General features: G+C 48.4%; 1 protein-coding gene across 3 annotated transcripts in view; it reads right to left on the bottom strand.

Moving 5' to 3' along the window:
- Positions 1-13485, bottom strand: part of Mettl22 (methyltransferase like 22) — a 19723-nt gene extending 6238 nt beyond the window's left edge. Inside the window, exons 1-8 of one of the 3 annotated variants that reach the window (XM_029544578.1) lie at positions 13408-13475; positions 12002-12099; positions 10302-10437; positions 7197-7559; positions 3525-3565; positions 3292-3436; positions 1525-1596; positions 778-831 (exon numbers count right to left, since the gene is read on the bottom strand). In XM_029544578.1, the coding sequence (XP_029400438.1) occupies positions 778-831; positions 1525-1596; positions 3292-3436; positions 3525-3565; positions 7197-7559; positions 10302-10419 (793 nt within the window). In that variant the 5' untranslated portion in view covers positions 10420-10437; positions 12002-12099; positions 13408-13475. Of the gene's footprint in view, positions 1-777; positions 832-1524; positions 1597-3291; positions 3437-3524; positions 3566-7196; positions 7560-10301; positions 10438-12001; positions 12100-13407 lie in introns of all 3 variants that reach the window. The other 2 variants (XM_021209869.1, XM_029544577.1) reach the window with 2 other exon arrangements.
- Between the last annotated feature and the right edge of the window lie 2225 nt (positions 13486-15710).

The raw sequence follows: 15710 nt of genomic DNA, 5'->3' as shown, positions 1-15710 counted from the left end.
GGGGAGGGAGAGGGAAAGGGGGAGAGGGGGAGAGGAGGAGAGGGGGAGAGGGAGAGGGAGATAGATATGGGGCTGGAAACAGGTCGACTTGTACCTAGGGACAGCCACACAGTTAAGGGGGACCTTTGCCACCAGTGAGGGGCAGGTCGGTTCCATCCTCACTTGCCCTAAGCCAGGAGCCCTGTGAGAACATTATCTGTCAATCACCATCCCAATCAAGTCACTGTGTGACACCAGGAAACTGGTCATGTCACTCTGGATTTCAGTTTTTGTGTTTACAGAAAGGTTACTAAAACCTCTCTCAGAAGATGTCTGGGAAGGCCAAGGGTCAAAGGGTCACAGCACAGTGTGTGTGTCAGGTGACAGGCACGTAGAGTCCTTCCTGACGGTAAAAGGAAAGAAGCTGCTGTATAAAGAGCAAGCAGCAGTCTGACATGGTCCGTGGAAGACTTTAGAAGCTCTTGCAGACGTTCACTATGCTTTCTGGGAAGCGGTTTAGGCCCAGACCTGGGATCACACCCTGGCCTCGCTGAGTGCTGGTCTCTCCACTCCCACTCGGAACTGATTCCCCCACGGAGGCCCTGGGAGGTGTGCGCAGCGTGTGATCAAGGGCCCAGCATAGCATCTGTTCAGAGAATAGCCAGGGCCCAGCAGCCTGTGGAGACCTTCCACAAGATGTGGAGGGAGCCAGGACTCTGGCTCAATGAGGGCAAAGAGCTGAGAACTCTAGGTGCCACAGAGGAGTCACTGAAGCAAGGGGACACATGAAGCACACACCTGTGCAGAGGTCATCCTTTAGCCAGTCCAGCTCCTTGACCTTAACCACGCCACCTGCAAAAGCAGAGACAGAACTCCCAGACTGCACACAAAGGGGCATAAAAACCCAGACCACACACAAAGGGGCATAAAACACCCTGACTCCATGACCCACCACCACCATCTAGCCAGGCACCTATCCCCTCAGACCCTCTGTCAGCGCTCCCTCACATACCCGCTTCTCTTATCCCCTCAGACCCTCTGCCAGCGCTCCCTCACATACCCGCTTCTCTTCCTACATGTTCACAGTGACCTCTCCTCAGACCCTCTGTCAGCGCTCCCTCACATACCCGCTTCTCTTCCTACATGTTCACAGCGACCTCTCCTCAGACCCTCTGTCAGCGCTCCCTCACATACCCGCTTCTCTTCCTACATGTTCACAGTGACCAATGACAGTGACTCTATAGACAAGACACAGGAGTGGTCACCCTAACAGGGGATGGCAGCTTGGTGGATGACTGAACACTGAATGCTTATGGTAGTACTAAGTGGATGAGCCGAATGCACGAGGGAAAGAACTTGTCCATCAGCCCAGGGATGTCAGGAAGGCTTCACGGTGCCAGGGCAGGCCATCTATGCTCAGAAACTGTGCTACACCAAGGGAACCTTGGTATCTCTCCTTCATCTGATGCAAAGAGAAGCCACCACCAACACTGGGCCCGCTGGGTGACTCCCACCTGACCCCAACCCTCTGCTACTGGTCCTCACCTCCAGTGGCAGCCAGGTGGCTGTTGAGGGCAACATTTCGTTGGCACATGGCCAGGAGGTCTGTGCCGACATCTGGAATGACAGAAGGGTGCACCATGACACATGGGTTAAGACACCTGTCTCCAGCGTGTTTCATGGCGAGCTATCACCAATGGCCGGACTGCTGTGCTTCGCTCATTTAATGTGGTGGCATCTCTGGAAGCTGGATGAAGGGCGTGTGACACATTCTGAGTTATTTTAGGAACTTCTCTGTGAGCCTCATGTAATTTCAAATGTAAATATTAAGACAGTGCTCAGTTTCCACACAGGACCACTCATCACCCCAAGGATCGTCAGATGAGGCACACAGGTGTTCACTGCTGATGACAAACAGGATGGACAGAGCACTTGGCAAAGGGCTAAACAGAATGCTAAGATGATCTCCTTACTAAGAGTTATTTAGAATAATCTTTAAGGACACAGGACCATGTCCTTAAAAAATACTTTTCAAGATTTTGGTTGAGTGTGTTTGTGTGCATGTGTATGCTTGCATGTATGTGTGTACTATTCATATTTATAGAACTATTTATAGAGATTTCAGTTATTCCTTAAGAGTATGTATTAAAATGTGATGGGAAGATGGCTCCAAGGTTAAGATGTCACACTGTTTTTGCAGAGGACCCAAGTTTGGCTCCCAGTACCCCCATCAGATGGCTCATGATCAATTGTAATTCCAGCTCCAGGGGATCTTACACCCTCGAGGACATCTGTACTCATATGTACATACTCCTAACACACACACACACACACACACACACACACACACACACGATACTATATAAAATAAAAATAAGCTGGGCATGGTGGAACACCCCTCCAATCCCACACTTTGGGAGGCAGAGGCAGATGTATCTCTGAGTTCAAGACTATCCTGGTTTACACAGTAAGTTCCAGGTCAGCTGGGAACATAGTGAGACTGTCTCAAAATTAAAAAAAAAAAAAAAAAAAAAAAAAAATCTCTTTTCTAAAAAAGTAGAATATAGGGGCTGGAGAGATGGCTCAGTGGTTAAGAGCACTGGCTGCTTTTCCAGAGGTCCTGAGTTCAATTCCCAGCAACCCTCATAACCATGTATAATGAGCTCTGGTGGCCTCTTCCTGGCGTTCAGGCATACATGCAGGAAGAACACTGTACGTATAATACATACATCTTGGGGGGAGAGAGGAGGACATCTAAGAGGAAAAGATGATAATTACAAAGACTGGGAACTGTAGCACACATGCAGACATACGCACACATTCATACATGAATGGTTACAAGCTCATTTCTTTTGAGTCCCTGGGACAGGGACTTACTTGCTTACTCTCTGGAACTGTATCTAGCCACAGTGGGTGCCTAAGACATTGCACACTGTTGAATCACTCTGGAAATTATAAAATTATGAGTAAATTTCATCTTCTGCTTCTCACTTTCCCGTAAGAACACGCTTGTTTCTGTCATTAGACAAAAATGATAAGTCAGTGTGTGAGGCCCACGAAGAGGACCACCTAGGGATTTCCTGAGTCATTTGCTCTTCCCTGGAGGGTGAGCAGAGAAAGGACACCAGACACTGCAAGCCCGTGATCTCCTGACTGCAGGGTGATACTGTGGTGACTGGGTGTTGACAGTCATTTAGACAGAAAATGGGGGGGGGGGAGGTGTAGAGAGAGCCTGGTGACCTTGTTCCTTTTTACAGCTGGTACAAATCATGGAGCCCACCACTCCCTACTGTACCAGTAAAGAGTTGTTACCTGTACAGTAAACGGTGTGTGCCATCGTGGCTGCCACGATGCTGGCGAGCCCTGTGCCTGCCCCAAGCTCCAGCACGGTGCAACCCTGGAAGAGGTCCCTTCGGAACAGGATATAGTCTGCCAGGAGAAGGGCACCCCGCCACACCTGCATGAGAGGACAAAGAAGCACAGGTTCAGTCAAGGCCCAGGAGAGACCCTCCAGGGGCCACAGGAAGTGGACAGGGCCTACCCACCTGCTTGCCTACATCCTCCAGGGGCGTGGCCATGGTGTGCTCTGGAAAGGATAGAAACCAAGAAAGAAGCGTCCATTGTGAAACGGAAGTGGACAGAAAACAGAGGTGGGGGTAATGTGTGTATGTGGGGGTGTCTGCCCTTCTGGCTAGACAGGTGGCAGAGTTAAACGACCAAAAGAGAAGCAGAAGCACGGGCTGCACTGAAAGGTGGGAGCAGGTGAAGCAGGTGGGAGCAGGTGGGAGCAGGTGAAGCAGGTGGGAGTAGGTGGGAGCAGGTGAAGCAGGTGGGAGCAGGTGTGAGCAAGTGGAGCAGGTGAAGCAGGTGGGAGTAGGTGGGAGCAGGTGGAGCAAGTGGAGCAGGTGGAGCAGGTGGGAGCAGGTGGAGCAGGTGGGAGAAGGTAAGAGGCCTTTAGGTCATTGGATGACTGCTATGGACCAAGGCACATCAGGTCTGAACACAGCTAAAGTATACACCTGTATCACAGGACCTGAACCTCTATTCTAAAACTGAAATATATGTAAATACAGTTCCTTCCAAAGTATGTTCTTGTGTTAACAACTGCACCAGAAGCTAACACAGTAAGTTTCAATTTACATCTTTTTAAATAAAAGTTTCATGAGAAGGGTGATTGGTATACACTCTCAAGTCCAAACTATCTCAGAACAAGATTCTGATGGTGTGAAGGAGTGGAAACAGGAGATGAAGGAGAAAAAGAAATGCTGCAAAATACCATCTCTGCAGTGACGTTACAACTTAATAGCAGTTTTTTTCCTTTTCTTTTTTTTTGAGATGGGGTCTCATACTGTAGCCCAGATTGGCCAAAGGACTATGTACTAAATGTTTGCAAACAGCTGTGTGAGGTTCAAACAAACAAACAAACAAACACAGCAGAGAAGTTTCCAGAGCCTGCCAAACTCACACAAACTAAAACAGTCTTATAACAAAATCTGAGGAGCAAGCTGGTTCACAGCTATAAACCTGCAGGAGCGAGGCGAGCATGGCCTGGAGAGCAAGAGCCTTCTAAAAGACAAACAAAGCAAGGGCGGGTGAGATGGCTCCTCAGGCAAGGGTGACAACATGAGTCCAGCCCCTGGAATCCACACAAAGGTGGAAGGAGAGAATTAGCTTCACAAAGTTGACCCCTGACCTCCTCATGTGTGCTGTGGCATGCATGTGTGCATGTGTACACACACAAATACACACACATGCATGAACTAAACCAAATGAAACAAGGTTAAAACCCAAACAGTAGCCGTCTCCGCCTTGGCTGTTGGTCTGAAGGACTAAACCACTCCTGTGCCTTTCAGAATTAGAGGCATGCTGGGGCTCAGTATGTGCCACCAGCTGGGAATCAGACCAAAGCTCACCCAGCAACCTCCCAGAGACACACTGCCTCACTGAACATGTGCGCATGTTCACATGAGCCAGTCTGGGGCGCACACTCTGAGACTGAGTTGGATTGGGTCACCCCATTTCACAGATGCAGAGAGAAGCTGGAGACTATGGGAAGTCTGCTCCCCTCGAGGGAGAGAACATGGCTCTGCGGTCAGACAGCCACTCACGAGTATCAGAGTTTTTGCTGTCCCGCTGGGTGACTTGACCCTTAGCAGCTTTGAGTCCCAGTTCCTTTGCGTACACACAGATGACTCTGTCCCTGTGCTCTGGTACAGTCGGACCATACTGACAGGGAGCAGGCTCAGCGGATGGTTAGAAACTGCTAATCTCACCAATATCCCCAACACTCACACATTTGTAGTCAGTGGAGCTGGGCCGTGAAAATGACTAGCTCAAGAGAAAACATATTAAGTCAAAATGTGTCAAAATGCTTTCCAAATGTCAGGTTGAAACAAAAGAGGATTTTTAAATCAACCCCTTTGAGTCTGCTAATCTATATTAGCACCCAGCCAGAGCTACATCCTTGACTCTGTGTAGAGGCGCTGTGCTCTAGGGTGAGTGATTGGGTGCCTGCTCAAGGCTGTGTGCACTCTGAGGGTAGATGACCCAGTCCTGGCAGAAGAGCAGTGAGCCCAGCCCATGTCAACTGTGGCGGAAGACTGTGCTGCGGTGATGGTGACACAGCCAAGAGCCACCACTTCAGAAACTTAATGCTATCCTGGGCCAGGTGAGCCCCTGGCTGAGATGGAAGAACTGTCCCTCTTCTGTTTGAAGACCCAAGGTCACAGGAAAGCAGAAGGGGGCAGCTGGGAAAGCTGCCATATACCCGACCTTTCCCTTGAGAATTTGCTGTTAGCTTCTCAGACAGTATTTCTTTCTTTTTTTTTTTTTTTTTTAAAGATTTATTTATTTATTGTATGTAAGTACACTGTAGCTGTCTTCACACACTCCAGAAGAGGGAGTCAGATCTTGTAACGGATGGTTGTGAGCCACCATGTGGTTGCTGGGATTTGAACTCCAGACCTTCAGAAGAGCAGTCGGGTGCTCTTACCCACTGAGCCATCTCACCAGCCCTCAGACAGTATTTCTAGTGCACACTGGCTGGAGGCCAGTCACTATGGAACACTCTGGTCCTGGAGGGGAGGGAACACCCTAGTTTCTTTGCCATTGCTGTGATAAAACACTGGCTAAACGCAACTTACTTGGTTTATACCTGTACATCACAAGTGATATATAAGGGGAAGACAGGAAGGCATCTAGGACAGGAAGCTGGAGGCAGGGACTAAGGCAGAGACTAGGGGAGTGATGCTTACTGGCCCATTCCTTTCTCATACAGTCCACGACTGCCAGCCCATGGGTCATGTGGCTCATGGTGGCTGGGGCAGGCCAGGAAGCAGTGTTCTTCCAGGGTTCCTGCTCTCGTTTGCCTCTGTGGTGGTCTGTGATCAGACACGTAAGCCAGATAAACCTTTCTTCCCCAAATAAAGCCCACTGGCTCACAAAGTTCGACTTTGATGGTGTCCTTACTTGGGTCTGTCATCTGTTCTCTATTCTGGGATGAGGTGTTTATGTCTTCTCAGAAATAAGTGTCACACACACTTGAGGTCACAAGACCCTTGCTCTGCCTGTTGAGCACAGACAGCAGGTCTCATAGTGTTGTTTCCGAGTGTCTGTCAAAACCCCTTCTTGGGCCCTCTCACCTCTCCTTCTGATTGCCCACTGCCCAGCTTCTGACCCATTTGACCGACCCACTCCAGGTTGCCATGAACTGATACCTCCCTCCATTCACACTCTGGCTACTCAGTTTCCCATGGCTTCCTTTCTCCTTGAACCCAGCAAAGCACCTCACAAACCCCGCCCTGAGCCACTACCAGGTTAGAGAACCAGGGAGCTGGAGGCAGGAGCGGGGCTTTCTGGAGGAGGCAGTACCTGAGTCAGGAGCTGGGCAGTTGGGAATGTGCTAGAAAGCAGAGGTTGGTAGCAGGCACCAGAGGTGACTGTGCAGTCCAGCAGAGAACCAGAAGCGAGGTGAGCACAGAAGGGTCTGGGGTCATGGGGCCAGTGCTGATGAGAGGTGAGTGAGAACTGGGTCCCCCGCACTTCCCCAGCTTCTTAAGCTGAGTCTTCAGCAAGAGTGGATCTACAGGATTTGAATAGACTCTGCTGGCTGTGGCACTGCCTGTTCTCAGCTCACTAGACCCATTCTGAACTCAGAACTGATGCCCACAGCTCTACTGTGGCTGGCTCAGCGGCCAGAGAGCGTGGCCTTTATTTACCTATTTTGATGATGCGGTGGGGGCAGCTCTCGTGCGCTTGGTCTCCCACGAGGTCATCTTCCTCCTGTGCTAGAATCGTGGGGTGTACCTTGTCTCTTGCGGGCTCTGCTGGGCTGGGATCAGAGGCAGCCCGTGGTCTTCGGACCACATCCAGGTCTCCATCCTCGTCCAGGGGAACACTCAACCCTTCCTGGATGGTGTTGTCATCCCCAGCCTGGAGGGACAAATCCTCATGACTGTGGCCACTTCCTGACCCAGCAGGAGGCGTCTCCTCTGTGGGGACGTCTCTGGGACCACTGTCCTCAGCCCCCGAGTCTGTCCAAGAGTCCCGACTGCACAAGAGCTTGAACTGGGACAGGAAGACTGTAAGCGAGAGACACAGAGTGAGCATCACCAAGGTCATCGTTCCTTTCCTCTGCTTGGACAAGTCTGACTGCCAACTGGAGATAGCTTTTCTTTGGAGGCAGGGTCCATGTAGCCAAAGCTAGCCCCAAACTCACTGTGTAGCTGATGGTGACCTTCCAATCCTGATCTTGATTTTACAACCCAGTGTGTTTGGGTTGTACACAATCACCATGACACCCACTTTATGTGTTGCTGGTGTTAAGACTCAGGGCTGTGTGTGCTAAACAAGCACCCTACTGAGTCACATGCCCAGCTCAACCAGAGATACTTTTAAAGGCCAGGTAGCGGTGACCAGGCTAAGCAGCAGAGACTTGCTGCACTTAGCAGTGAGCATGTGGACAGCAGAAGCCACCAGAGCAACAGCTTCTGATGCAGCAGCCTCTGCTGAGTGAGCACCTGGGCAGACATCTGGCCTGAGTCGATTAACTGCAGCGTAACTGTGACGAGAGCACACCGGCCATCTCATAGACGTGGACACTGAGGCTCAGAGGGTGAGTGAGCTTGCTAAGTGGCCAAGGCAGGGTACCAAGCCAGTCTGCCTGATGCTTCAGGTGCTTCTTAGGATGGTAGGCCAAAACAACCCCAAACACACACACACACACACACACACACACACACACACACACACACACACACACACACACCCTATCCTTCACCACCAGGTACCCAGGAAGTCACTGAGACAGATATAGTGTGAGTGCCCATTCCAGGGAAGGTATGTCAGAAACAAAGGGAGCTAGGAGTTCAGAATGGATAACGCTAGGCTGGGTCAGGCATCTGTCTACTCTGGGCCTGTTTCCACACTTGCATCCCAGGAATAAGGACTAATCCACCTCCGGCCAGCCAAGGCCAAGGCTAGTGAACAGCGGTGGCTCAGAGTACCCAGTCCTCTCTATCTGACTTTATTAGGTCCAGCTCACTGCTATCACCTTCTCACACTGCAGACATCATCAAGGAGCAGGGGACATGGGAAGACCTGAGGAGAGCCCTTGCTGCCTCGTGCAGCCACTTCCTCTTCTTGGGATGCCTTTCTAACTTTTAGTACCCAGTCAGTTAGCTCTGCTTCAGGCTCCGACAGTACCACACTCCATATCGAGTTTTGAGCATCTACCCACCCATGCATCTTATCCACCTACTCAGTCATCCACCCATCCATCCATTTATTGTCTATTATCTATCATCTATTCACTTTTCCAACTACCCATCATCTATTACTCTATCTACCCACTCATTCATCCATCTTACCCATTCATCTACCACTGTCCATCCAGCTACTTACCTCCACCTATGTATCTGTTCATCTACTCACCCTGACCATCATTTATTTCATCCACTCACCTGTCCATTTATCCATCATCCACTCACCCACCATCTCTTCATTCATCTGACCTATCCACCACCCACCAGTCCATTCATCTATCCATCCACTCAACAAACATGCACTGATCATCGACTGTGCTGGAGAAACCAACCAGAATGCAACATCTTAGGGAGCTTTTATCTAGGAATTGTAGTGGCAAAACATCAAAGTAAACCAGGTGATTACAGACTGTGAGCTTCCTGCCCCGACATAATAAAACTGTATTTTGTATGACACATAGTGGCAACCATATAAGGCCAGCAAATCTTTCCTTTAGCAGGTTAAGAAACAAGTATCATAAGTTCTTTCAGCCACAGGATCTCTGCTGCAACTAACCAACAGTCTGCAGTCATAAAAACACAGTAACAAGCAGGTCTGCTGGTGTTTCAATACAACATTATTTTTAAAGACAAAGCAGGACCAGGTTTGGCCACACAGGCTGTAGTTTGTCAATGTGAGGTATAATGTGTCATCCAACTGGGACAGTTACTGAAGGGGCACAGAAATCATGGAGGGAAGGACAACAGGCTGGGCACACTGGCTAGAAGCCCAGTCGAAGGCCACATGTTCCCTAGAACCATGGGTGGGGAATCCATGGCAGGGCAGTGCTTTGGTTGGGTTTGCATTTTCAAATGCTATGCTTGGCTGCAAGATGCAGGAAGAGGAATCAGGGAGCCTGTGCAGAAGGAAAGACAGGAAGCCATGAAGGAACAGAGCCAGCCAGGCACAGGATCAAGGCAGTACCACCATCTATGTACCTGCTCATCTACCCGCCTGGGGCCTACAGTCACACAGAGCTCCAATATCATTCCTGCATGAAAATGTGGGTTCACTCACTTCTGCGTGTCTGTGTTAGGTCAGGAAAGCTGTATACAGGCATGTGTGCAGTGAAGGAAGACTTAAGTGACACGATGAATGAAGGACACCTGAGTCACTAAAGAACATAGAACGTTTGTGGCTTCTAGTTCTAACTGTATCATGGATTTTTGTTGGTTTTGTTTTGTTTTTTGGTGGATGGTAAGTGGTTAAAAAAAAGAGAGAGAGAGAGGGAGAGAAAACATTTAATAGTGAAATCATAAAATCCAATGTGAGGCTCCCCAGCGTCAGAATGGCTATTCTGTATAGAAGTATTCAGAACGGCTAACTGTAGAGAAGTTGGCTGAGACATATAGACTTTGGGTCTCACTAAATTTTGTTGGTGAATTTTGTTCTTTGTCAGTTTTTACAATAAAGTTTTTATTAAAAAAAGGGGAAGTTTCCCCCAAAAGAAGTATGTGAAAAAAAAGAAGATAAAGGGCCCCACCAGACAACAGGGTGCTCCACCCAGACCTGGATCTTACCTGGCTGCCCCATGCCATTCAGCCGCACCATGAGGTGCCTCTGGTTGGGGGTGTACAGGTGGACATCTGACAGCACAGTGTCGCTTTTGAAGGTGACCTCGTCCATGGCTGGGCCCATGCTATCCCTGGGATGCACCTGAGACAGAAGAACAAGTGGAGGTGGCCAAGGGAAGCCGGGAACATCTTCCTGGATGATACCTTTTATACTGCCCCGCCCCCACATCTGTTCTGTGGCTGAGGATCCATCCAAGGCCTTGCACAGGCTTGGCAAGCTCTCCATCACTAAGCTATATCCAGCCCTGTTTTTATTCTGAGACAGACTGGCCTTGACTTATTCTGTATTTCAGACAAGCTTGAGTTTGTGGTCTTAGTGGGATAACAGGTCTGTACTACCTGCACTTTTCAAGCAGCCAACGAAGCTGGGGAAACAGCACAGTAGACAATGTGTATCCACCACTTGGATTGATGGAAAGCTAGCACTTTGTTATGTGTAGTTACACCATCTATCTAAGAATATATAACATCTACCTAATAATAGGGAACGTCTATCTATGAATAACATCTACCTAATAAGAAACTATCTACTCAATAGTAGAGACCATCTACTTACTACTGAGAACATCTATCTAATAGTAGAGACTGTTTAATAACAGACACACAGCTGGGTGATGGTGGAGCAAATGCTTTTAATCCCAGCACTCAGGCAGAGGCAGAGCTCTGTGGGTCAGAAGTCAGCACGGCCTACAGAGTGAGTTCCAGGACAGTCATGGCTACAGAGAAACAAAATCAAAACAAACAAACAAACAAACCAAAAAATAGAGTCCCTATATATAATAGATCATTTGCCTAATAACAGACTATATTCCTAATACAGACCACCTACCTAATAATAAAGACTATCAAATAATATATACCTATCTATCTAAGAGACCATCTACCTGAGACCGTTAATTTAATAATATATTATCTAGCAATCATCTATTAATATATATTATCTATCTTATCCAGTAAAGCATATTACCTATTATCTACTATCTATCTATCTATCTATCTATCTATCTATCTATCTATCTATCTATCTAGGATTTCTCCCTTGAACTCTCTAAGAGTGAACTGCAGACAACATGACATTTTACTACTGAATCCTTTCACTACCTGTCTGAGGAGTACTTTCCTATATAACCATATACTACAATTAGAAACCCATATCCACGTCACAATGGTTGCAAACAAGAAGGATTTCCTTCCAACAAACTGTTCTACTTCACCACAGAGCACCAGTGGAAGTCTGGCGGGCCTTGAAGCTGGGCAACTAGTGTAAACTCTGGTCCCCCACCTCCCAGCTACAGACCTTAGGGGAAAATCACTTTCCTCTCTGGACCTGTTCTATCAGCCATATTCCCACCTTGCAGGAGTGTGGGAGTGGGGTGAGGTGTGGGTAAAGCTCTGAGCAGTCTTTCAATTACAACAGGTGTGAAATAGCAGCGACTTCTTCGCCACGAGGTTGGCTTCAAGTGTTGGACCCAAACCTGCCCTTATCCAGTCCTAAAGGGACAATTCCTACGTGGTTGGTGTGTTTACTGTGTGTCATCAAACTCTTAGGGTCCTCCATTTGTTTTCAAACTTGAAGACAGAAACGGTTTCATTATCATAATTCAGATGTCTTCATGCTCCAACTCCCCACAGCTGGAGTTCCGTACATGGATGAGTGCCAGGGATCAGCAACGGCACCAACCCAGAAAGTTCTTCTCCCAGCTTGCTCTGCTTCCCTCCACAGCACGATAAGCCAGCAAAAAACCTAAGCAGGCAAACAGGTGTGAACTGGGGCTGGGAATGAAACCAATGCAGGATTGCAAGCCAATGAAATCAAAGAAGTACTCAGCCTTCGGCAAAACCACTGGCCACATAAACCAGACATGATTCAGGCAGAGGAGATACAGCCTGGCCCTGACCATCTACTGGTTCGAGGTAGACTGGCTCCCCTAGTTCTGAATGGAAGACAAGACTCCTGCTTATTGTGTTTTGGCTTTGGTTTTGGTCCAAAAAATTCTCTCTGCTATCTTTGGGAACACTGAACATGAATGAGAGGATAGAATGTGTTGTTATGGTACACAAATTTACACCTCAGAGAACGCATGCTCATTCTGTAAAGTGGGAATTATATGAGGACCAAATTATCTAACATATAGATGGAAAACAAATTCATTACTAACTTCTGGTCGATTAAAAGTATGAACTTAAAAGTATGAACGAAGCTGGCTTCCCAGGAAATGTGTCCTGAGAGAGAAGTCCCAGGTCATGAGTATCAATCTCCTTTAAGGGTTTCGCCTGGGAATCAGCATTCTGGAAATAGGGAGGCACTGCGGCCGGTTTGAGGATTAAACGTGACAACCGTCCCTTTCAGGGGTCATCAGCAACCTGTAAGTAACTACAGGATCATGTTTATAGAAAAGTGTCCCGGGAAGATGGAGAAAGACCTCGAGACAGTTTCTCTACTTAGAAAATGTCCGGTGTGGAGACGTGTGCAATTCCTCCTAGGTACTGCTGGAAAAGCAGTCGCAGGTTTCATGCTGCAAATTCACTCCGGTAGGGGAGCTGGCAGGTCGTCTAGGCAATTCCAAGACGGCGGAGTTGGATGCCCACCAATTCTTTAAGGGTTACAGCCACTGTTATTCCCCAAACCCGTCTACCGGGATCACGCGGTGGACAGAACTCCCCTCCTCCCTGGCACGTGGATGCACTCCCACTGGACAAGCAAAACTTAGGAGCTGGGAAAGGGAACGCCAGGAAGCTGGAGGGCGCAGGGCTCAGAGGGGCAGGACAGGGCGGCGTCAGCGGCTCCAGGGACCTCCTCCCTTGGCGGCCAGTCACTCTGATGTGTGGGCTAGCCACTGCACTCTGAAGAAGCCAGTCACTGACCCGGCATCTCCGAGACAGAGCGGGACTGTTTCACCCAGCACGGAAACCGAGAAGTCCCATACAGAAGGGGAAACTGAGGCTGAAGGAGGCACTGGGGTTCAGGCTTCAAGGTCGTGTAAGCTTGGCTCTCAAAGCCAAGATGCTCCCTGGGTTCTCCCCGGTCCCGCCCCTTCTCCCGGGCGCTTACCCGCCACGACACTGGTCTGAAGTCCCACGCGGAACCCTCGCCCTAGGGCTCAGGAAGCCGCCATGACGGACAGCCTGCGCAGGCGTGGTCCAAGCGCCGGCTCGGGTCGCGCATGCGCACGCGGGGCGGCCGCTAGCCCACCTCTGAAGCTCTCGCTCTGTCCTGTGGCGGCCACAGGAGGCTCAGCTGTCACCTGGTTGGTTTGCTCATATGGCCGGCCAGAGTGGGGACGCCTGTGCACTTCGGTGTTTGGAATCCCTCCTGTAAAGAATTTAAATATGGCTAAGAATCTCAGCGGTGTAGAGATCCCAGCATAGAAAAAAAAAAAGTTAAATAATTTGCTTTAAGTGTTGTTAGCGGAGTCATTAAAGATCAGAGTCCCAATTAGGTGCATTTTTAACCATTGTTCCTAAGTATGCCCAGGAAACAATTAATAGGCAAAAGCAGAAGACAAAAACATACAATGACCCACCCAAGTACATGTTCCGGGCGCTGATAGGATATTTATGTTTAAGTAGAAAGCTATAGTTATGCATAGCTAAACAGTTCTGGTCTGGGTATGGTACTGCCCATCATTGCTCCATCCTTTATTTTATTTTATTTATTTATTTATTTATTTATTTATTTATTTATTTATTTATTTATTGGCTTTAATCTATATCCTGCAAGGCGTTTTGAAAAGTTGTAAAGCTCTTTCTGGGAGATAGTGACTCATCTGTTTGGTTCCTGGCATTAACCTTTATCTCCTCCCAGCTTGAGATTGTTGGGGAAAATCAAAATTTGGGGGTTGACTGTTTCAATAATCTGAGAGCCAAAGGGAGGGGCACAAGTGTGTTACGTTTAGAATATCTGTTTATTCTGGCAAGGCAGGAAGGCAGGCTGGAGGGTCACTCAGCCACTAACTGGTGAGGATTCGAATTGGAGGGTGAGGGATCCCTGTGTGTTAGCCAGCATGCCCCCTGCTTCTTCCCACTGTTATGTATACCCTGCGCTTAGCATCCTTACAAGCAATTGGCAGGTACTACTGGGTCTACTCATCAAGTCTCCAGTAACGCTGATCCCGGATCTTTCTAAGTTGGAGTCTAGCATGAAATGAAATAGGAGACAAGTGTTGCACCTTAGGTAAACCTTATCCTGTTCAGAATGCTGAGAATGGTAAGTGCTTAAGGCTGGAAGCGGTATCTAGTCACTTTTTGTGGCTGTGTTAAATACCCAAGAAAAACAACTGAATGGAAGAATGACTTATTTTTGACTCATGCTTTCTGAGGTCCAGCATTGCTAGCTCCATTGCTTTGGAAATGTGGGAGGTCGAGCATAGGTAATGGGAGGCCAAGAGCTAGACCCAAAGACTCAATGATGAATACATTGTCTTCAGCTAGGCTCCACCTCCAGAAGGTTCCACCCACTGGATTATAAATCTAACCCATGAAGGCATCTGATCCCTGTGATCCCACACAGGCGCACACTGAAATCCCCACCTCTGAACACCACTCTCATAGGGGCCAGGCTCTGAATACCTGCTCATTTCTGGGTACACTTTGATCTAAACTGTAGCCGAGGCAAATGTGAATCTCATGTCCCCCATTTGCTTTCCCCTCGCCCCCTGGATTATCAGTACTGGATTATCTGAATGTCAGGGCTCAAAGAAGAAATGTGGCCAATTGCAGAAGAAGATGGGGCAGAGAGAGCCCATGGACACCCCAGGCTCCGGGTGAATTCTCATCTCTTTTCCCTAGAAGCAGAGCAGAATGAAGTGACCATCAAGGCCACATCTTCCTGGTAAGTAAAGCATCAAGTTTCTGGGCTATCCCAAACTGCCTCGACCAACTTTGCAGACATCACTGCTTGCTTTCTCTTTTCTTTTCTTTTCTTTTCTTTTCTTTTCTTTTCTTTTCTTTTCTTTTCTTTTCTTTTCTTTTCTTTTCTTTTCTTTTCTTTTCTTTTCTTTTCTTTTCTTTTCTTTCTTTCTTTCTTTCTTTCTTTCTTTCTTTCTTTCTTTTTTTGGTTTTTCGAGACAGGGTTTCTCTGTATAGCCCTGGCTGTCCTGGAACTCACTCTGTAGACCAGGCTGGCCTCNAANTCAGAAATCTGCCTGCCTCTGCCTCCCGAGTGCTGGGATTAAAGGTGTGCGCCACCACGCCCGGCTAAGCCACTGCTTTCTGTTGCTATTTTCCTCATGTCTATACAATCCTGAGCAGACACCTCCCCACACCAAGACACATGGATGTAGAGAGTCAGGCAGGCATAGCAACACATGCAGATGAGCACATGTGTATATTCTGCCAGGATAAAAGCACATGGGA

The sequence above is a fragment of the Mus pahari genome, chromosome 12 (genome assembly GCF_900095145.1).
Source record: "Mus pahari chromosome 12, PAHARI_EIJ_v1.1, whole genome shotgun sequence".
Classification (NCBI taxonomy): domain Eukaryota; kingdom Metazoa; phylum Chordata; class Mammalia; order Rodentia; family Muridae; genus Mus; species Mus pahari.
This window is presented reverse-complemented; position numbering and strand designations above follow the sequence as displayed.